Source organism: Balaenoptera ricei, chromosome 4 (genome assembly GCF_028023285.1).
Source record: "Balaenoptera ricei isolate mBalRic1 chromosome 4, mBalRic1.hap2, whole genome shotgun sequence".
NCBI classification, from domain to species: domain Eukaryota; kingdom Metazoa; phylum Chordata; class Mammalia; order Artiodactyla; family Balaenopteridae; genus Balaenoptera; species Balaenoptera ricei.
In genome coordinates, this window is record NC_082642.1 from 105232920 (window position 1) to 105255696 (window position 22777).

The following is a 22777-nucleotide window of genomic DNA, read 5'->3' on the forward strand; positions in this document are numbered from 1 at the left end:
GGGAGTAACCTCAGTTTACTTTTCTTGGCCTGAGTCCCCTTCCTTCCTCACCCACAATCCTTATACAGTGGCAATTGCTCGGGGTCCAAAAGTCCTTGGCACCAGTCTTCAGCCACCTCAAGAGGACAACATGAATTAAGCTTTCCAACTCCAGCATGTTTCACATACATTCCATCTGTCTCATAGGAAACAGATCTTGATGAAAATGCAATATGCATTCAATATGGAAAGAGGAGGATGAGAAAAGACTTGGTTTGACTGGCCAAGGTCACTTGCTGGGGGGGCCTAAATTTGCAACTATTATTGGAGAATCTACAGCCAAATCAACTCCCTGTCCATTCATCAAAAATTGTCCTTCCCACCTCACCTCCCCTGACTGCCATGCTCTGTCCTAACCACAACTTCTGAGTCATACAGAACAGAGGATAGACCTTACTTGTCTGGATTCTGAATTTAAGATTCTCCTAATTGTGACTGTTGCTTCATGATAGAGAAGAGATATTTTTTTCAGAAAAAAAAAAAAGCAAAAATGCTCATTTATTCTCCATCAGAAGACGAAGATCTGTAACTACCGCTCTAAAGTAGAAATGAATTTTCAGTAGTCCTTGGAAGTGGGAATTTCTTGAAATGAAGGTTGTGGCAAAGTTGGGAACATCTTTCAGAGTGCATCTTTTATTTTCCTCCTCAGAAAACTGAAGAACTCAGTAGCTGTCCCTTCCACCTGAGAGTGATACCGAACCATAATTTCCAAACTGTTTCTCAGCACCTGAGGGTTCTGTGGGGTGTCTTACGGTTTTTTATTTTTCAACCAGAGTTGCTCCACTTTCATCTGTTACATATTGGTGCTCCATAAACATTTACTATTACAGAGCATGTTCCTTTGATTTAAAAAAAAAAAGAAAAACTTCTGAAAAACATTTATCTAAACAAAAAAATACAACGTATTTAAATATTTAACTTACAATATAGTAAATAAAATATATTTGAAATGGGTAATGCATTTTTATTTCAGAACTATTCTCTATTATTGGAATTATTAGAATCCAAGTGTCCATAAACAAATTTTTTTCTTTTTAAAATCTCTACCCTACAGTCTAGGTTATTTTTTATAGCTTAACATCCATATAGTGGCTGCTTTTCAGCTTTGAGGTATATACTGAGCCCTAAACTGAAATTGGCATAATATGATTTGAGTCCTTTGTTGTGCCTAATTAAGAGCCTTCTCTAAACCAGGCACTGAGCTGAGCATGGGGAGAATAAAGATGAGTCTGAGAACTTCACAATGTCACAGTCTGACAGGAGAGAGTCAGGTCAGTCCGTTATCAGCATTTACAGCATATGCATTAGCGCAGCAGCACAGAGAGGACCATCTACTCAAAAGGGAGTTGGTGGCATGGTGTGGGGGGCAGGGAATAGAGGCTGATGCAGAATGAATAACCAGCATCGATTGAGCCTCTGTTCTGAGCCAGATACAGTGCAATGCTCTAGGTTAGACCATTGCTCTCTGGAGCCTGCTGTCTAACTGGGGAGATGAAGTTAAACAATCAAAATTTCAACAGATTTAAAGAAATTCTATGAAGAAAAAGAGTAAGAGACCAACAGGAGTCAACTCTTTTAGGGTCACTACAAGAAATTGGCATTTACACTTAAAGAACAGGATAGAATGCTAATTATAGCTACAATGGCAATAGTATTACAATATACAGATGTATCAAATTAACATGTACACTTTAAATTTACACAATGTTATATGTCAGATATACTTGAATTAAAAATCAGTTTAAAGAATGAGGAGTCAAATGAGTGAAGAGAAAGGGAAAGAGTGTTCTTAAAAAAAAAAAAGAAAAGGAAAAAGAAGTTCCTGAATCTGATCAAGCCCATTTACAATAAATGCAGAGGATAGAAGACTAGCTTGAAGTGGAAGTACAAATGAAATTAGCAAAACCTAGATATAAAACTACAGGAAATTCACACAGTTCTTTAAGCAATAACAAGAACAAAAACAAAATTTGTGAGGAAAATAAAAGATGGAGGGAGAATTTACAGATTAAAGAAAATTGAAGGGGGGAATTCCCTGGCAGTCCAGTGATTAGGACTCCGTGCTCTCCCTGACTAGGGCCCGGGGTTGGATCCCTGGTCTGGTCAGGGAACTAATATCCCATGTGCAGCATGGACAAAAAAAAAAAAAAAAAGAAAAGAAAAGAAAATTTAAGGCACATATCCCTTTTTAAAAAAATTTTTATTGGAGTATAGTTGATTTAAAATGTTGTGTTAGTTTCTGTTGTACAGCAGAGTGAATCAGTTATACATATATATATCCACTCTTTTTTGTTTTGTTTTTTGGTCATGCTGCGCAGCTTTCGGGATCTTAGTTCCACTACCAGGAATTGAACTCGTGCCCCCTGCAGTGGAAGTGCTGAGTCCTAACCACGGGACTGCCAGGGAATTCCCATATCCATTGTTTTTTAGATCCTTTTCCCATATAGGTCATCACAGAGTTTTGAGAAGCGTGCCCTGTGCTATACGGTAGGTCCTTATCTATTTTATATTAAGGCACATATCTAATCACAGTGTGTAGCCCTTATCTGGATCCTGATTCCAACAGATTGTTAAAACAAGAAAATGAGAGTATGAGATAATTGCATATTTAAATACTGCTGGATATTTAAACAGACTGAATAGTGTGATAATATTAAAAAATTATTTTTAGATAAGAAAAAGATATTGTAAATATAGTTAGAAAAAGTCTTTTTTTTCCCCCAAATTTATGAATGAAAGCTATGAAGTCTGGTATTTCTTTTAAAATAACCCAAGGGAGGGGGAATAGGTGGTGGTTTAGATGAAAACAGATTGGCTGGGAGTCAATAGTTGTCAAAGCTGGATGATGGATCCATGAGGGCCGGTGATATTACTGTCTTCTTTTATTATTTTTTCTTTTTTTTCAGCTTTATTGAGGTATAATTGACAAATAAAATTCTAAGATGTTTAAAGTGTACATTGTGATGATTTGATATAGGTATACACTATGAACTGAAAGTTTGAACTTTCCCGTAATATAATATTTTCAAAAAGCAGAGGGGAAAACCCAAGAAAATAAATAAGATAATTATATTGTAATAAACGCTAAGAAAAGAAATATGGCAATGAATGGTCTTCCCACCTGAAGTCCCATCCTAACCTAAGGCACTGGAATCAATCTGTTCAGGTTACCAGGTCAACTCCCTTCTAAATCATCCAGAAAAAACCTGTAAATTAGGGCCACACCCAAGTGGGGAGATGGAGTGTTTTCTTGGCTGAATCTCTATGGGCCAATTCAGTTTCCATCTTGGAAGGGAGGAGCCAGGATTCCAAGCATTATCTGCCTAATCCAAAACCATTTGGTCACACCCTGATCTAGCCAATGTTTACAGACTTATAGGTGCATAAGAACAACCCTGAGGGCTGGTTGAAGCACAGATTTCTGGGTCCTGCCCTTAAGGATCTGATTCTGAAGGTCTGGGGTGGTGTCTCATAGTTTAATTTTCCAACCAGCTCTTCAGCAAACTGAGGCAGAGCCCTTGTACTTTTTGAATATAATATAGTATTTAAGTTAAACTGACCCCGGCTCCCTGGGTCCTGAGACTGATGGACCAGACCATTTACCTAGGGGAAGAGAAAGCCCATTGTGAGACCAACAAATGTCAGAGTTGCCATACTGTTTGTGAATATTTTCCTTTACAAACTCTGGCTCCTTAGAGTGACCTATGAAAACATCTGTGACTTTTCCAGCCTCATGTCTCATCACATCCTGCCCCCAACATTATCCCCCAGCAATTCCCAAGTTTTTGCAGTTCCTTCTCCTGCATTTATTAGTACATCACTTGCCTTAGAGTTTTGGCTCCTGCTGTTCTTATTCTGAATAGCCAAACCTTTCCCTTCTACTCAGCTCGCCATTATTGCAGGCTTAAAATCTGTGTTTAGAGCTAGATCCAGGAGAGCTCATGTTATCCAGTCCCTACAATCTAAATCTAATCTCCCAGTGAGTGACACACCCATGGACATAAATCAGTTATAAAATACCTTTGAACTTCTATTCCCTCCACAAAGCATCATTCAATCTATCACCAATATTGTTTACAAAGATTGTTTATTTGTTTGTAACTTGTCAACAAGTGTTTGTCATTTTCAATTTTCACCTAAGTCTCACCTTAAAGGAATAAAAACCAAAAATTTTTTAAAAAATCAGGAGTGATATTAATTACCCAATAACTTAACTCTAGCCTAACAGACAAGCCTGGGTATAAAACTGATGAAATGATCACACTGTCAGATAACAAGGGAGGGGGAAAAAGAGGAGGAAGGAAAACAGCTCTTCTGGAAAACAGGAAGTAGGAGACATTTGCTTATAAAAGGAGAAATTGGACTAGAAACCTCAGGCTAAGAGGTTTAAATTGCAGATATCCTTAACATCGCCGGCTCTGCCTTTCTCTGAGAGTTCCTTGGAATGGCACACCCAAATTATGAGAAGGTAAGTTTGGTTTGAATTTCATTTATTTTCCCACAGATTCACTTTTTAAAGCCTTTCTAGAGCTCACTTATATTTCCCTCTTTCTGTATGTAAGAAATCGCTATCTGAGAATCTCCCCCCTTTGCAAGCAAATTATTACTTTTCTTTCATGTGATTGCGGTGTACAACTTGGGTGAAAGTAAAAAAGGAGAAACTAAATATTTCTGTTCCTAGTTCAAAGTAAGATATTTATTTTGTAGAAAGACATGTTGTAGCTGGGCAAGATAAAACGGTAAAGAAATGGAGAGCTGCCGTAAAAAGAAAGTGAAAAGGGTAACGTGGATAAGGTCAGAAAGTGACGTGACTAGTTGGTTTCTTGCCCCCAGGAGTAAGAAGCAAACCTACTCCCAATGGCCTTGGTACCAAAGGGTTTCCTGACTAGGCTTGGGTACTCCTGGACTAGAGGAGAAAATAAATTGAGTAGGTTTCATAGGTATTTGCAGGGGCCACTATACCGGGCTAGAGAACTGAATTGGCCAGTATGAAGTATATGATTATGGGCAAGTCATATAGCTGCTTACCTCTTGAGTGGAGTGATACTCTCCCAATAATGTCCTTTTTTTTTAAAAGCTGACCAGTGAAGTGTTTCCTGGAGTGCTTTGAAAAAGTGGTGTACAAATGCAAAATCCCTTTTGCAAGCTGAAGTGCAGAGCAAGGGGAAGTCTTTGAAGAGATTTAAACCGGGGGCGGAGGGGCGGGCGGAGCGGCGCGGGGCGGGTCGGGGTGGGACGGGCGTGACCGCATCGGATCCACTTAGCTGTTCAGAGAAAAGAATATTACAATCGAGCTGGAATGGAGTTTATTCATCCTTGGATTGGAGAGGAAAAGCTAGAAACTTAAGCATATGTGACTCTATGTTATTGGTCATCTAATTTCTGAGCCTCAGTTGCCTAATTTCTAAAATATGAAAACTAATAAATTACTACAAGTATGTTATAGGATTAAATGAGAAATACAAAAAGCTCCTAGCACAGTGCATGTGGACTGTACAAAACCAGTAAATATCAGTTCCTTCCTACCTATCCACTTTATCTTTCATTCATGAAATTGTTAAAAGAACACTGAGTGTCCACTCTGTGCTGGGCACTGTGTAAGCCCTGCGATAGCAATGGAGAGTTTAAGACAGATACATTTGCTCCCCTCAGGTCGTGGGGCTGAAACAAGGTTGGTATGGCTGAAGCTCAGAAAGCTCAGGGCTCTGAAGCTGGAAAGGCAGGCAGGGGCCCGGCTGTTCAAGAATTTATAGGCTACACCAGGGAGTTTTGTCTTTTAACTGAAGTATTTTAAACAAGCAAGAGAGCAGTCTGCAGAAAGGAGCCAGAATGGATTGGAATAACAGGAGATTACTACTCCTGCTGGTGAGGGTTGATGATAACTTGAATCACACAACAGAAGATGAAAAGGCAGAAACACCTTCTACACAGATTTAGGAGATAAAATGAAAGTATTTGGTGTTTTAACTGATGGAGAGGAAGGCCATGAAGGAAATGGTTTCCCCAAACCCAAGATCTATGCTTTAATTTCCTCTTATCATCCACATGTAAATCTGCTTTTGCGCATTTCCTCATTGTTTTTCTCATCTAATAAAGGGCCTATGAATCAATATCAAATTCAGGGAATCTCAGTCTTTCCATCCAGCTATTGGCTTCTCTTATTCATTAGTTGTGCCATGAAAGTAAACATTTTAGTTGTACAGCATTAAATGAGAATCAGTGATGATTGGCCCTTGCTTTTCCAGAATTTCTTTGAAGAGGTCTTAGGTGAAGAAAATATGGTTCTTACATTGATTCCAGTTAATGAGGAAATTGTTGAAGACCATCAAACGGAACCAAGTGTTTCTTCAACTTCAGAAGTCAAAGTGGAGTCACTGAGTCCAGACGATCAAGGTATGAGAACAACAGGGTGAGCGCAGTTTGCTGCTCCTCCAGCTCTGGAAGCCCAGGAAAAGTAAGATTCTTCTTCCCCTGTCCTTTAACTATGCAACACACAGCTTAAATCTCACCTTGATCATCTGTGGTAGGAGATTTCTCAAACTCTCATACTGCTCATTTGCTAAGCACCATTACTGTCTTGCTTTTAAAAAGACACAAAAACTAGGCATGTGGAGTGCTTTGGACAGAGCATGACCTCATGGGGCAGCTAGATGTGAGCTCAAATTCCCAACCCATGAAGCTCAATCTTCTTTCCATTTTTACATACTTCTTATGAAAACCAAATCATTCCGAGCTTTTTTCTTTTTCTTTTATTTCGAGCTCTTTTGAGATATAATTGACACATAAAACATGGTGTAATTTTAAGGTGTACAGGGTGATGATTGATGTACATATATATTGCAAAATGATTACCAAAATAAGGTTAATTAACACATCCATCACCTCACACAGTTACCTTTTCCCCCACTGTGGTGAGAACATTTTAAGATTTACTCTCTTCTCAATTTTTAAGCATACATTATAGTATTAACTGTAGTCACCATGCTATACATTAGATCCCTAGAACTTACTCATAACTGAAAATTTGTACCCTTTGATCAACATCTTCCCATTTCCCCTACTCCCAATTCCTGGCAACCACCAATCTACTCTCCGTTCCTGAGTTCAGCCTTTTTAGATTCCACATATAAGATCAGATGGTATTTGGGAGACTAAATCATTTTGAAAAGCATCTAGTCTTTTGCTTGGTGAGCAATTACTGATCAAATATCTAGCGGCTCTTAATATCATGACCCTTTGTATCAGGGCTTCATATGAAGGCATTGAATAAGTATTTTCAGAATGATTTTATTTTGGGGGCAAATAACGAGGACTTCCAGATAAAGTAGACAGTGATAAGTTAAGCTAAGCAAAGTGATGTGAGACAAGGTACATTTTCTCTGTAGAGACAAATGAGGCAGGTTGACAGAATGGAGGACCATTGTTGGATGGGGTGGTTTTAATTATTTCTGTAGGGACAGATATTTTGTGCTCCAACATCTAGACATTTTGGAGGAGCAATCCAATATAATGTTCTATCCAGGTGGTTGTTTATGGCTGCAAAAAGCAGGTTGCTATATGTAGTGTAAATAAAGTGGAATTTAGAATTTGAAAATGTGTATTTGAGTCCCAGGTCTGCCATTTTAATGGTGGTGTGATCTTGGGCAAGTCCTTTAAATCCTGAATCTATTACCTTATTTGTAAGATGAGGAAAAATAGTTGATATGTATATGTACAAATTGGGTTATGAGAAATAAGTGAGAACTTCATAAAATTTTAAAGAATCTACAAATATTACATTATTACTACTTTGGTTCTCTTCTTAGTTCATCCTCCTCAAACAGATGAACAGCTCAAAGCTTGCCCAAAATCTAGTTGTAGTAAACCAATTTATCCCTTGCCAACCATATTGCCTCCAATTAACAACGTGAGTCGGGACACTTTGCGGAAATGGTGCCAACAACTTAATTTGAGTACCGATGGTCAGGTGAGTGCACTGGTGGGAATCTCTGGTGCTTGGAACAAGTATGGGAGCTCTGCCAGCTTTTAATTTTTTAAATTAATTTTAAATCAACCAACCAATCAATTAATTAATTAATTTTAAATTAATTAATTAATTAATTTTTGGGTCTTCGTTGTGGTGCACGGGCTTCTCACTATGGTGGCTTCTCTTGTTGCGGAGTATGGGCTCTAGGTGCGCAGGCTTCAGTAGTTGTGGCATGTGGGCTTCAGTAGTTGTGGCCCTGGGGCTCTAGAGCACAGGCTCAGTAGTTGTGGTGCAGGGGCTTAGTTGCTCCACGGCATGTGGGAGCTTCCCGGACCAGGGATTGAAGCCGTGTCCCCTGCACTGGCAGGCAGATTCTTAACCACTGTGCCACCAGGGAAGTCTGCAGCTTTTAATTTTTATTTCCCTTCTTAATTTCCTTAGAAAATAGAGGTTTATCTGAGACTACAGAAACATGCTTATCCTGAAAAAGATCAGGTGAGTGAGGAGTGTGGTGATTAAGTTCTGATTGTCAATTTTTCCTCCTCTCCACCATCTCTATATGGTGGCAAGGTTTCTCAACCAAGACAATTGACATTTCGGGCCAATTAATTTCTTTTTGTCCTGGGGCTTGTCCTGTGCATTTTAGGATGTTTAGTAGCCTAAATATCCATGGATTCTACCCACAATGTGTCAGTGATCTCCCTCCCCCTATACACAGTTTTGACAATCAAAATTTCTCCCAGTTGAGAACCACTGCTCTGAGGGAACTAACATTCCTAAACCCTTCCCACACTGACATACACAGGTCAATGTATGAAGAATGATAAAATCAACCCAAATGTCCTTGGGGCAGTGACGCTTCACTGCATACTCATCGTGAATTCCATTTGCAGTATATTCCTGAATCATCACGGGAGGCCAGATTGCAGTCATCTCCAGGGAAACACAAGGTGGTGACCAAGAGAGCAAGTGTTCAGAAAAAGAAGATGAGTGAGAATGAGGAAAGGACTAACATGGTTGAAGTGATAACTTCAGCTCAGGCAGCCATGTTGGCAGCATGGTCAAGAATTGCTGCAAGAGCCGTTCAATCTAAGGCTGTAAATTCACGTCCCCTGCCTACCTCTGTTGAGTCCTTTCTGCCGCAAGCTTCCGGTAAGATCAAACTTAAAGAATGGTTACCATGCCAGAGAAAGAAGGCACACTTTTATTAGTCCAATACTGACGTTAGTTAAAGGGAAAGCATTAGTTAAAATATCTGCAGATGGGATGTTAGGTTCATAGAGGGCTTATCTTGTGATTGATAGATAGCCAAGTTTTGCCTGAATGGCTCTCTGAGCCAGGTGGCTGAGTGGGGACACTTTCTCATCACTAAGCACAGATCCCAGGTGGGAAGAAAGCATAACCTGGTAATGTGGTCAGCCACAGCCTGAGGTCTTCCCCTTTCTCTTGGATTGGAAGAATTAATTAAAATGACCATGGTTCAAACCCTCGTCTTACCACTTCCTAGGTATGTGACACTGGCAAGTTACTCAGCGGAAACCCTGGTATCCTGATTTGTAAAATGAAGATTTCAACTATTCTACTTCATAGAATGATTGTGAGGCTTATGAAATACAACTTGGTATCCTAAAAGTAGGCAATAATAATTAAAATATTTGGGGCCCCCGTCCTCTTGAGAAATCTCGAGAATAACTTAGCCCCATCTTTCTCCAATTCCTGCTCCACTCTTTGATATTTCTGTTTTCATTTCCATCAGACCCTACCTCAGGCCAGCACAAAGTCATTCTCTTTTGTGGCTTGAATTCTTTTCCTCTCTCCACCCCATTTCCAGAGGTGTTCTGGATCCTCTTTTTTTTATTATTAATTAATTTATTTATTTTTGGCTGCGTTGGGTCTTCGTTGCTGCGGGCAGGCGCTCTCTAGTTGCTGCGATCCGGGTCTACTCTTTGTGGCAATGCGCAGGCTTCTCCTTGCGGTGGCTTCTCCTGCTGCAGAGCATGGGCTCTAGGTGTGCGGGCTTCAGTAGTTGTGGTGCACAGGTTTAGTTGCTCCAAGGCACGTGAGATCTTCCTGGACCAGGGATCAAACCAGTGTCCCCGGCATTGACAGGCAGATTCTTAACCGCTGAGCCACCAGGGAAGTCTCTGGATCCTCTTTTATTCAGGACTGACCTGTGTGGTAAGGCACATCGTTCACTACACAAAGAACCCAGCCAACAAAAAGACTGGGAGCTGAAACTGGCCTACTGTCTGCTCCCCCAGCTGTACTCCCTTATATGAGGAAAAATGGGCACCTTTTACTAATGTTCAAAAGCACTGTCCAGCCACGAAGCTGTCTCTGGAGACCTGCTTCCCCAAAGCTGACACCTCTTTCTAATTTTCATTAATGTGCCATATGAGCTAGCAGCATCCCAGACTTACTCATCCTTTTATTTATTTTCTAATTTTTTTAAAATAAATTTATTTATTTTATTTATTTAATTTTGGCTGCTTTGGTTCTTCGTTGCTGTGCGCGGCTTTCTCTAGATGAGGCAAGCGGGGGCTGCTCTTCGGTGCGGTGAGCGGGCTTCTCGTTGCGGTGGCCTCTATTGTTGCGGAGCACGGGCTCTAGGCACGTGGGTTTCAGTAATTGTGGCACGCAGGCTCAGAAGTTGTGGCTCATGGGCTCTAGAGCGCAGGCTCAGCAGTTGTGGTGCATGAGCTTAGTTGCTCATGTGGGATCTTCTCGGGCCAGGGCTCGAACCCATGTCCCCTGCATTGGCAGGTGGATTCTTAACCACTGCGTCACCAGGGAAGCCCTACTCATCCTTTTAGTTCCTCTTCATTCAGCAGTTATCAAGCACCTACTGGGATCCAGGAGTGTGCCTAGCCACACTCTTTAAATTACTCTTTTAAAATTTATTTTTTTAAATTTATTTTATTGAAGTATAGTTGATTTACAATGTTGTGTTAATTCCTACTGCACTGCAAAGTGATTCAGTTATACATATATGTATACATTCTTTTTCATATTCTATCCCATTATGGTTTATCACAGGATATTGAATATAGCTTCATGTGCTATACAGTAAGGCCTTGTTGTTTATCCATTCTGTGTATAATAGTTTGCATCTGTTAATCTCAAACTCCCAATCCATCCCTCTCACACCTCCTCCCCCTTGGCAACCACAAGTCTGTGCTCTCTATGTCTGTGTGTCTGTTTCTGTTTTGTAGATAAGTTCATTTGTGTCATATTTTAGATTCCACATATAAGTGATATCATATGGTATTTATCTTTCTCTTAATGACTTACTTAGTATGTTAATCTCTAGGTACATCCATGTTGCTGCAAATGGCATTGTTTCATTTTTTTTTATGGCTAATACTCCATTGTGTATATGTGCCACATCTTTTTTATCTGTCAATGGACATATAGGTTGTTTCCATATCTTGACTATTGTAAACAGCTCTGCAATGAACACTGGGGTGCATGTATTCTTTCGAACCATGTTTTTCTCCAGATATATGCCCAGGAGTGGGATTGCTGGATCACACGGTAGCTCTGTTTTTAGTTTTTTAAGGAACTCTGTACTGTTCTCCATAGTGGCTATACCAATTCACTTTCCCACCAACAGTGTAGGAGGGTTCCCCCTTTTCTCCACATCTTCTCCAGCATTTGTTATTTGTAGACTTTTTAATGATGGCCATTCTGTATGGTGTGAGGTGGTACCTCAGTGTAGTTTTGATTTGCATTTCTCTAATAATTAGTGGTATTGAGCATCTTTTCATTTGCCTGTTGGCCACCTGTACGTCTTCTTTGGAGAAATGTCTATTTAGGTATTCTGCCCATTATTTGACTGGGTTGTTTGTTTTTTTGTTATGAACTGTTTGTATATTTTGGAAATTAAGCCTTTGGCGGTCTCGTCATTTGCAAATATTTTCTCCCAGTTCATAAGGTTTTTGTTTGTTTGTTTATTTATGGTTTTCTTTGCTGTACAAAAGCTTGTAAGTTTGATTAGGTCCCATTTATTTATTTTTGCTTTTATTTTTTTTGCCTTGGGAGACTGACCTAAGAAAACACTGCTACAATTTATGTCAGAGAATGTTTTGCCTATGTTCTCTTATAGTATCATGTCTTATATTTAAGTCTTTAAGCCATTTTGAGTTTATTTTTGTGTATGGTGTATGTGTTCTAACTTCACTGATTTACATTCACCTGTCCAACTTTTCCAACAGCATTTGCCGAAGAGGATGTCTTTTCTCTATTGTATATTCTTGCCTTCTTTGTCAAAGATTAATTGAGCATAGTGTGTGTGTTTATTTCTGGGCTCTCTATTCTGTTCCATTGATCCATATGTCTGTTTTTGTGCCAATACCATGCTGTTTTGATTACTGCAGCTTTGTAGTGTTATCTGAAGTCTGGGAGGGTTATGCCTCCTACTTTGTTCTTTTTCCTCAGGATTGCTTTGACAATTCTGGGTCTTTTATGGTTCAATAAACTGTAAGATTATTTTTTTAGTTCTGTGAAAAGTCATGGGTTATTTGATAGGGATCATGTTAAATCTGTAGATTGCTTTGTGTAGTATGGCCATTTAAATAATATTAATTCTTCCAATCCAAGAGCGTGGTAATCTCTACTCTTATTTTACAGTCTGACTGGGGAGATTTTATAGATATTTAAGCCTACAGTGATTGCTCCTTTCTCTCAATTCCAGACACTTGACATCTATAGGACTTACTACTCTGTTGTCTCTCAAATATCCCATCTCCCCAATTAGATTGTTCCTTAGACTTTTAAAAAAAGATCCTTTTGCCTGTTTTCTATAGTTGAGGCAATACAATGTAATGGTTAGGCAAATTGGCTGTGAATCAGAATACCTAGATCCTTGTTTTGGTTCTGGGAAAATTATGACATTTTAACACTGTAAGCTTCACTTACTTCACCTGTAAATAAGAAAAGTAAATAGAAGGTAAATATTAATAATGTTCTTAAGAATAAATGTATTAATACATGTAAGTCACTTAGCAAAATCCTGGACACAAAGCAAGGTTTCCAAAAGTTAATTGTTATTGTCCTCTGTGCTATGTAGTTTGTGAAGTTAGATTCCAGTGTCTTTTGGTCTACATTTTTCATGCTTCTCAGTCAGTTGATTCAAGAGTGATTCACTGAGGGATTGGATAGGGGTACTGTTACCTGATCATAGCAGTTTATATTTGCTTCTTTTTCCTTGCCTAGGTGTCCGGTGGTGTGTGGTCCATGGCAGACCACTCTTGGCAGACACAGAAGGTTGGGTTCGCTTGCAGTTCCATGCAGGTCAGACCTGGGTGCCTAACACTCCCAGGAGGATGATCTCTCTCTTCATGTTACCTGCCTGCACTTTCCCATCCCCAGACCTAGAAGATAATATGTTATGTCCTGAATGTGCTAAGAGGTAATCCTTAAGTATCTTTCTAAATATGACACCCAGAACAATAGATGTCTAGATGGGTTTCTGAAAACTTTAGTAGGAGAAGGCAGAGGGCAAACATGCTGTTTTCTTAATTTGCCATATAGATCAGGCAAAAATAGGAAGCAAAAATAATTTAACAGTGGATTAGAACTCAGATAAACGTGGCTTCTTCTTAGCAACCTTAACAAGGTAGCTGACAAGTTAAGACCTTAACTGCCTCAATTTTAGAGAGATCTGTTTTAAGAAAGAAAAAATTAGGTTCTTACCGTATGTCAGATACTTAGCTGGGGATACAAAAATTAGTAAAACAAAACCCATGTAGCATGCTGAGATGAAAATGAGTAAGAGATGCTATGAAACTATCTGGAAAGTATCTATATTGCAGTGACTTAGGGAAACTTCAGAAGGGCTTACATGTACTGAGGAAGAGTTTACCAGTTAGAAAGTAAAAAATTGGGCATTTTGGTAGTTGAAACAGCCCCTACCAATACATGGAAATGGAAGAATGTGACCTGCTTAGAGATTGCAAATAGGCCAATATGATTGAAGCTTATATTGACAAATAAGTCTGGGAAGGAAAGGAGCAGACTATTGAAGGTTTTGTATCTATATTAAAGGTCTCATATTATCCTGTGGGTCATAGTTTCTCAGTCACTTTTGGGACATAGATTTCTTTGAGAAAATAATGATAACACCATCTTCTCCACTCAAGGAAATACACATTGTGCATACACATAAGCAGTGCCTTAGGTTTTATATAGACGTGGAACTCATGAGCACAAAATTCAGCTTTTGGTGATAGAATTGGATGGAGGTGATGCAAGATGGGTGTGAAGTGAAATTAGGTTTTTATTTTTATTTTTTTATAGTTATATATTTTTAAAATATTTATTTATTTATTTATTTATTTGGCTGCGTCAAGTCTTAGCTGCAGCACACAGGCTCTTCATTGTGGCATGCGGGATCTTTCATTGTGGTGCGCGGGCTCTTTGTTGTGGCACGTGGGATTCTTTCTAGCTGTGGCGTGCGGGCTTAGTAGTTAGCACATGGGCTCCAGAGCGTGCAGACTCAGTAGTTGTGGCACGCAGGCTCTAGAGCATGTGGGCTTCATTGCCCCGTGGCATGTGGGATCTTAGTTCCCAGAACAGGGATCGATCCCGCATCCCCTACACTGGAAGGCAGATTCTTAACCACTGGACCACCAGGGAAGTCCTGAGGTTTTTTTGTTTTTTAAGAAAGTAGATTGAAATCTTGTGACAGAGACTAGATTGGAGGGTAAGAGATTACTATAATAATTCTGGAAAGATGTAATTTATGACCTTGGCAAAGAATTTGAAGTGGAATGGGACAAATGTAAGAGTTGCAGGAGTATAGAGAACAGAATGCTATCTTATTAGAGGAAAGGCAGAAGTTCAGTTCAAGGGCAAAGAATGATACATGGGACATGCTTCACATGGGTCTAGTGTTCAGAGAAGTATGGGTTAGAGAGAAACATCTTTGGGAGTCATTAACATGCAAATTGAACATAAGAATATGTAAGAATTAGAAGGGACTGCAGAAAACCTTAAAATAGAATAAGCTTATTGATGGCAGGTGAGCAATGAAGACTGAAAAAGTGCAGTTAGAGGTTGGGAGATAAATGAGAAAAAAAACAATGGGTCAAGAGTTTCAGAAGGAAATAGTTGGTAGTGAGATGGCCGTGTAAGATTATGGTTAATGCAGTGTTGCTGGGAATGTCAATTTGGTACACCATTGGCGGCCTTTTTGAGAGTATGTTGAGAGGGTCGGGTGATAGTTGGAGCAGAGCATGTGAAGAACTAGGAACAGGTCATATTGATGATCTCTACTACCTGGGCTAGAGGAGATAGCAGTTAGTTGAGGCAGTAATATCAAAGGAGCTTGTTTGTGTCTTCCCTTCCTTCCTTCCTTCCTTCCTTCCCTCCTCTGTTTCTTCTTTTTAATTTTTAATGGAAATACCAAGAGTGTGTGTGAACAGAGAGGGGATGTGGGGAGAAGCTGTGAGGAGGAAAGGGAGATTATAAAGATAAAGGAAGTAGAACCAATTGTAGTTTAGAGAATAGGAGCCCTGATATTAAGTGGACAATGTTCCTTTGTTTACTACATAAAATCTTTTTACCCACCATCCTTGGGTGGTGGGGCAAACTACTCACAAACTCCAGAAGGGTATTCCTCATTTTATTGGTCATTTTCAAGGGGTTGGTATGTAATGGTCTATCTTATTCTAACCATTTTCCAAAATTTTTTTCTGACTTGCTTTATAGGAATAAGAAAATTATGAAAAAACTAATTGCAATGGGGAAGAGGAAGAAACCTGGTTTGGACATACCAACATCATTGGTTTTAGATGGGCCATGTCTTAATACAAAATAAATGGTTAGCAGAGGGGAAGGGGTGCGGTGTGGGTGAAATGTGTGAAGGGGGGTAATTGTATGGTAATGATGGTAACTAGACTTATATCAGTTTTGTAGTGTACCCAAATATCGAATTACTATGTTGTACACCTGTAACATAACATTATATACCAATTTTACCTCAATATAAAAAAATGTTTGTTAGAATACACCAGTGAAGCCATCTAGTCCTGGACTTTTGTTTGTTGGGAAGTCTTTGATTATGATTCAATCTCCTTACTAGTAATCATGAAAAAAAAAAAAAAGATAAATGATGGAGAGCCCACAGTTAAAGTGACTTGCATCCCAATGATTGCTATGCTCTGTCCTTGCCATCCTCAATGTTGCCTGATGCCTTAAGTACAGATGGGAATGTCTGGATTCTGTACTTAGGTTTACCAGAAAGTGATTGTTACTGCTGCTTCAAGTACTAGCTATATAGAATGTAATTTGGTTTTATTTTAGTTAATAGATTTTTGTTTTTTTAGCAGTTTTAAGCTTTCAGAAAAATTGAGCAGAAAGTACAGAATTCTCAAATACCACCCCTCCTCCCCACCCCATTTCCTCTACTATCAACATCCTGCACCCGAGTGGCACAGTTGTTGAACCTACATTGACCCATCATTGTCACCCAAAGCCCATAGCTTATATTAGGGTTCATTCTTTGTTTGTACAGTCTATGGGTTTTGACCAGTGTATAATGACATACTCATCATTTTAGTGTCATACAAAATAGTTTCACTGTGCTATAAAAATGTTCTGTGCTCCACCTATTTAATACTTTCTCCCCCCCAACTCCAGGCCACTTATCTTCTTCCTGTCGCCATAGCTTTGCCTCTTTACAGAATGTCATACAGTTGGAATCATACAGTAGCCTTTTCAGATTGACTTCTTTCACAACAGAAAATGTATTTAAAATTCTTTCATGTTTTTTCATGGCTGGATTGCCCACTTTTTAATGCTGAATACTCCATTGTTTGGATGTACCATAATTTATCCATTCACATATTGAAGGCCACCTTGGTTGCTTCCAAGTTTTGGCAAGTATGAATAAAGCTGCTATAAACATTTGTGTGCAGGTTTTTGTGTGAGCATACATTTTCAACTCATTTGGATAACTATCAAGGAACATGATTTCTGAATCATAAGAGTATGTTTAGTTTTGTAAGAAACTGCTAAACTATCTTCCAAAATGGCTGTACCGTTTTGCATTCCCACCAGCAATGAATGAGAGTCCCTTCCGCTCTGCATCCTCACTAGCATTTGGGGTTGTCAGTGCTTTGGATTTTGGCCATTCTATCTTATTTATTTTTTTAATAAATTTAATATTTTATTTATTTATTTTTGGCTGCGTTGGGTCTTCGTTGCTGCACACAGGCTTTCTTTAGTTGTGGCAAGTGAGGGCTACTCTTTGTTGCAGTGCGCGGGCTTCTCATTGCGGTGGCTTCTTTTTGTTAATTTTTCTGGATTAATTAGTATATTTAGAAAATTGATGTTCCACATGATTGACATAGATGGATTAAGATCTATAATTGTTTTCATCACCCTCTTTTTGAATTTTTTTGTCTTCCCCTCTTTTCCTTCTCATTTTAGTTGAATGTTTTATAGGACTCCATTTTTTTTCCCCTCTCCTGTATATCAATTACACTTTCACTACTGTTTTTTCTTTGTGTGTGCTTGCCCTTGAGTTTGCTATGGTTACTAGCAATCAAGTTCTTTTTCTTTTCTTTTCTTTTTTCTTTTTATTTTTTTTAAAGTAAAGCCTTTTTTTTGTTTTTAATTTTATTTATTTATTTATTTATGGCTGTGTTGGGTCTTCGTTTCTGTGCGAGGGCTTTCTCTAGTTGTGGCAAGTGGGGGCCACTCTTCATCGCGGTGCACGGGCCTCTTACTATCGCGGCCTCTCTTGTTGCGGAGCACAGGCTCCAGACGCGCAGGCTCAGCAATTGTGGCTCACGGGCCTAGTCGCTCTGCAGCATGTGGGATCTTCCCAGACCAGGGCTTGAACCCGTGTCCCCTGCATTGGCAGGCAGACTCTCAACAACTGCACCACCAGGGAAGCCCCTCTTTTCTTTTTTAAATATAAGTCTTTTTTAAAAAATGAATTTATTATTTATTTTTGGCTACGTTGGGTCTTTGCTGCTGCGTGTGGGCTTTCTCTAGTTGCGGCGAGCAGGGGCTACTCCTTGCTGCGGTGCGCGGGCTTCTCATTGCGGTGGCTTCTCTTGCTGCAGAGCATGGGCTCTAGGCGCGCGGGCTTCAGTAGTTGTGGCACACAGGATCAGTAGTTGTAGCTTGCGGGCTCTAGAGCGCAGGCTCAGTAGTTGTGGCACACGGGCTTAGTTGATCCGTGGCATGTGGGATCTTCCTGGACCAGGGCTCAAACCCATGTCCCCTGCATTGGCAGGAGGATTCTTAACCACTGTGCCACCAGGGAAGTCCCCAGGCTCTTTTTCAAATAACAATATAGCAATTCACGAGTATTGCAAGTACCTTGTAATATAGTATTTCCAACTCCTACTTCTCCCTTATAACATTGCTGTCATTCATTTTATTTATCCATTTATTTATTTTGAACAAACATATGTTAGATCAATTAGGAATAAGAAAAATAAAAGATTTTATCTCCTTTGACGTCTCTAGAACTCTTCTTTAGAGCTGAGTTTCTGACCTATATCATATACTTTCTGAAGATTTTTTTGAAAGAATCCAGGTTTATTAAGCCAGACATTAATTTGCAAGAGATTTGTAAAACAATGTTACTCTTCTGACTAAATTTCTTTTATGAAAATATATTATTTTCCATAAAGATATTTATGTTAACATGTAATGGGTTTATTATTTTTAGTGAAAAAATATTTTCAAAAGTTACTCAGTTTTAATGTCTAATCTGGCAAATATTGATAGACAAACAAAATCTCAATAATTCTCAATAATGTTTAAGAGTGTGAAGGAGTTCCAAGACCAGAACGGTTGAGAATAGTTGATCTAGTCCAACCCTCTCTCTCTTGTTCCCCCAATTTTTAGAGGCTTGGAGTGGGAAGGGGCCCTTCCTAGGGAGATTGTGGCTCTGGTCCTGACACTCCATATTTGGTGAAAGCCTTTGTAAAGGATACCTCCTCTCTGGTGTATTCACTCTCTCTTCATTGTATCCTTATCTGGATTTAAATGTCTTTGAACTTTTTTAAAAAAGGCCTTTCTCTATACATATACCTCCTTCCACCTTAAAATTGCTAGGTCGTTGTAACAAACTTCTTGAAGAAATTGTTTACACTCATATCCCTACTTTCTCATCTTTCACTCACTCATTCAATATATATTTATTGAGAGCTATGTACCATATACAGTTTTAGGTGCTCATAACTCAACAATGAATTAAACAAAATCCTTGTTCTTTTAAATCTTACATTCTAGTGAGGGTAGACATGTCCAGAAAAATTGTCCAGAACTTGTAAATGGGCAGAAGAGGATTACTGGGTGATCTTTCATTGTAGTGCTGGGGTATACCTTTGATTGACTTTATATTGACTAAGCTATCTTACAACTTTGTAGGGGTAGAGGCTAACTTGTAGAAAACTGATAGCAATGCAAATAATTCTTGTCTGAGAACAATGCAAATACTTCCTATTCCTAGTAATGCAAATGGATTTTGTCTAGTAGAGATGGAATTCATTTCCATCTGGTAGAAGAAATAACTCCCAGAATTACAGTTTTTTGCTTCATAGGATATTAGTATTTTTGCAACTATTAGCAGATTCATTTCAGTATTCCTTTGGCTGATAATCTAAATCTCTGAAACTCAAATTCTCATTTGAACAAGTCTTACCTACCAACTTACTGGTTCCCTCATTATTTAAGATAATAATGGATGAGTAGTTTATTATGATAATAAAATCTTTGTCATGTGTTCATTTTATACTTTTATAAGAGATATGTTTTCAACCTTTTGAAAATTATTTAGCCGACTAAAAGAAAATAAAATACAGGGCTTCCCTGGTGGCGCAGTGGTTAAGAGTCTGCCTGCCAATGCAGGGGACACGGGTTCGAGTCCTGGTCTGGGAAGATCCCACATGCCGCGGAGCAGCTGGGCCCGTGAGCCACAGCTACTGAGCCTGCGCATCTGGAGCCTGTGCTCCGCAACAAGAGAGGCCCGCAATAGTGAGAGGCCCGCGCACCGCGATGAAGAGTGGCCCCCGCTTGCCGCAACTAGAGAAAGCCCTCGCACAGAAACGAAGACCCAACATAGTAATCAATCAATCAATAAATAAATCTTAAAAAAAAAAAAAATTGTTTAAAAAAAAAAAAACAAAAAAAAAGAAAATAAAATACATATCAGGTGGTAATAAGTCAAAAGAATAAAACAGAGCAAAAGGACAGCTATTAACTGGTGGTGTAGTATGGTACTCTTTTAGATAGGGCCAATCAGTCAAGTCCTGCACTTCTCTCTCTTAACTGTAAGTGGAATCCATTCTCTCCTCTCCATCTTCACTGCCACCACATTAATCCAGACCATTACCTTCTCTCATCTGATGTCCTCGCCTTACTCCTACCTACTCCGATCATCGGCTATCAGATGATCATTTTTATAAACAATTATCTGATCATGTCCCTCTTTTCCACTGGCTCCCTATGTGGAGTCAAGTTTTGTGGCGTCTAAACCTTACACAATTCGGGAGGCCCTCTTTGAGAAAACTGATGCAAAAATTAGGTACCGAGCCTTGAAAGGGGTAGTGCAAATGACAGGTTCTGAAACTTAAGCTTCATTAGCTTCACTATAAATCTGCCTCTGCCTAAAAGTCTAGCCTCCTTTTTCTCTACCTCAAGACCTTTCTCCGTAAAATTTCTGCCCAGAAGGCTCTTCCCGTCCCGTTTTTTGTTTTTTTTTTTTTAAATATGTGGTTTAACACAAAGTTTGAATGCAAAGTTAATTTTTTTAAAATATTAATTAATTTATTTTTATTTTGGCTGTGTTGGGTCTTCGTTTCTGTGCGAGGGCTTTCTCTAGTTGCGGCAAGCGGGGACCACTCTTCATCGCGGTCCGCGGGCCTCTCACTATTGCGGCCTCTCTTGTTGTGGAGCACAGGTTCCAGACGCGCAGGCTCAGTAATTGCGGCTCATGGGCCCAGCCGCTCCGCGGCATGTGGGATCTTCTCTGACCAGGGCTCGAACCCGTGTCCCCTGCATAGGCAGGCAGATTCTCAACCACAGTACCCAGGGAAGCCCTTCCCGTCCCCCTTTTGCCTAGATAACTCTCGAAGTACTCAGCTCCCGATCCTCCCTGAAACCCCAACCGGATTAGGGACCTTTACAGTCTCTCCCAAGTCCAAGCATCCCAGCAGAGCCAGCTTTCTGTGCAAATGATCCTTCAAAAGATCCCTGGCTGGGCGGGGTTTGCACCTGAGATGTATCTGTGGGCGGAGCCCCAGGCGAGAGTGAGCCGTGGTCCTCTCCCCTTTACGTCCGGTGTGGGGCGCACCACCTCTCCGGAACCTGCACGGCTCCCGTTGCGGTTCCGGTCGGAATTACTGGGCGGCGCACGCCGACTTGGCTGCGCCGGTAGTGAGAGTGCTCGGGTCATGCGGAAGCCTGTGGACTTCGCGACGGTCCCGCGGTGACATAAGAAGTGGGTAAGATCCAGTGACAGCAGCCTCTTGCTGCCGCCTCTTGGGAAACTTCTCCAGCCCTTCCACTCACTTTCCTCACCCTCCTCTGAAAATTTTCTAACATTTCTTGCGAGACAGATCTACGGGTGACCAATGCCCTCAGTTTTCGTCTGAGAAAGTATTTCTTCTTCACTTTTGAAGGATAATTTTGACAAACATAAAATTCTAAGTTTTTTTTTTCCCTTTAGATACTTTAAATATCGCTTCACTCTTTTCTTGCTTGCATGTTTCCCGAAGAGAAGCCATAAATTTCCCCTTTCTCCTCCAGACCTTCATTAGGAAAACATTAAAGCACGCTGAAGGGGCTTCCCTGGTGGTGCAGTGGTTACGAATCTGCCTGCGAAAGCAGCGGACACGGGTTTGAGCCCTGGCGGGGGAAGATCCCACATGCCGTGGAGCAGCTAAGCCCGTGTGCCACAACCACCGAGCCTTCGCTCTAGAGCCCATGCTCTGCACAATGAGAAGCCCGCGCACCGCAACGAAGAGTAGCCCTTGGTCTCCGCAACTAGAGAAAGGCCGTCGCAGCAACAAACACCCAACGCAGCCAAAAATAAATAAATTTATAAAAAACAAAACACACTGAAGAACTGAAAAAAACAATACAATGAATGCCTGTATTCCCTCTACCTAAATTTAGTGTGTTAATATTTTTCTAAAGTTGATATATATTATTATAGCATATATAATTTTTTTACTAAATTATTTAAAAGTTGTAGAGATCAAAACCAGAGTTTTTCAAATTTTCACATTTGTTCAAAATGTTTCTAAACAAAATCCAGTCAATGTTTACACATTATATTTGGTTATTAAAACTTTTGCAGGATCAATTCCCTCATTACTTTCTTCATTACTTTTTTTTTGGCCCTGCCTTGTGGCTTGTGGGATCTTAGTTCCCCTATCAGGGATTGACACTGTGCCCTGGGCAGTGAAAGAAGGGAAACCTAACCACTGGACCACCAGGGAATTCCCAATTACAATTTTTTTGAAGAGTCTAAGCCAGTTGTTTTGCAGAAGGTCCTACTTTTTTTTTTTAAAATTAATTAACTAATTTATTTTTGGCTGCGTTGGGTCTTCGTTGCTGCACCCAGGCTTTCTCTAGTTGTGGGGAGCAGGGGATACTCTTCGTTGTGGTGCGAGGGCTTCTCATTGTGGTGGCTTCTCGTTGCAGAGCATGGGTTCTAGGGCGCGTGGGCTTTAGTAGCTGTGGCGCACGGGCTTAGTTGCTCCACGGCATGTGGGATCTTCCCGGACCAGGGCTTGAACCTCTGTC

The 22777-nt window shown here is 40.0% G+C and overlaps 2 protein-coding genes across 5 annotated transcripts in view; both read left to right on the forward strand.

Moving 5' to 3' along the window:
- Window positions 1-4483: 4483 nt before the first annotated feature.
- Window positions 4484-15824, forward strand: DPPA2 (developmental pluripotency associated 2). The gene is made up of 7 exons (XM_059922173.1): window positions 4484-4507; window positions 6285-6432; window positions 7845-8005; window positions 8447-8500; window positions 8899-9157; window positions 13220-13415; window positions 15716-15824. Exons 1-7 carry the CDS (start codon window positions 4484-4486, stop codon window positions 15822-15824), a joined length of 951 nt encoding a protein of 316 aa, XP_059778156.1.
- A 5559-nt stretch (window positions 15825-21383) lies between these two features.
- The window catches only part of MORC1 (MORC family CW-type zinc finger 1), a 357937-nt gene continuing 356543 nt past the window's right edge, over window positions 21384-22777 (forward strand). For all 4 annotated transcript variants that reach the window (XM_059922175.1, XM_059922174.1, XM_059922178.1 and 1 more), the window contains exon 1: window positions 21384-21471. The gene's annotated coding sequence lies outside the window, so the exon portion shown is untranslated. The remainder of the gene's footprint in view (window positions 21472-22777) is intronic.

Excerpts from the sequence above, each read along its gene's own strand:
- DPPA2 (XM_059922173.1), top strand. The coding sequence starts at position 4,484 with ATGGCACACCCAAATTATGAGAAG. Across the intron at positions 6,433-7,844 it reads ACTGAGTCCAGACGATCAAG|TTCATCCTCCTCAAACAGAT; the intron begins GTATGAGAACAA and ends TTCTCTTCTTAG. Across the intron at positions 8,501-8,898 it reads CTTATCCTGAAAAAGATCAG|TATATTCCTGAATCATCACG; the intron begins GTGAGTGAGGAG and ends TTCCATTTGCAG.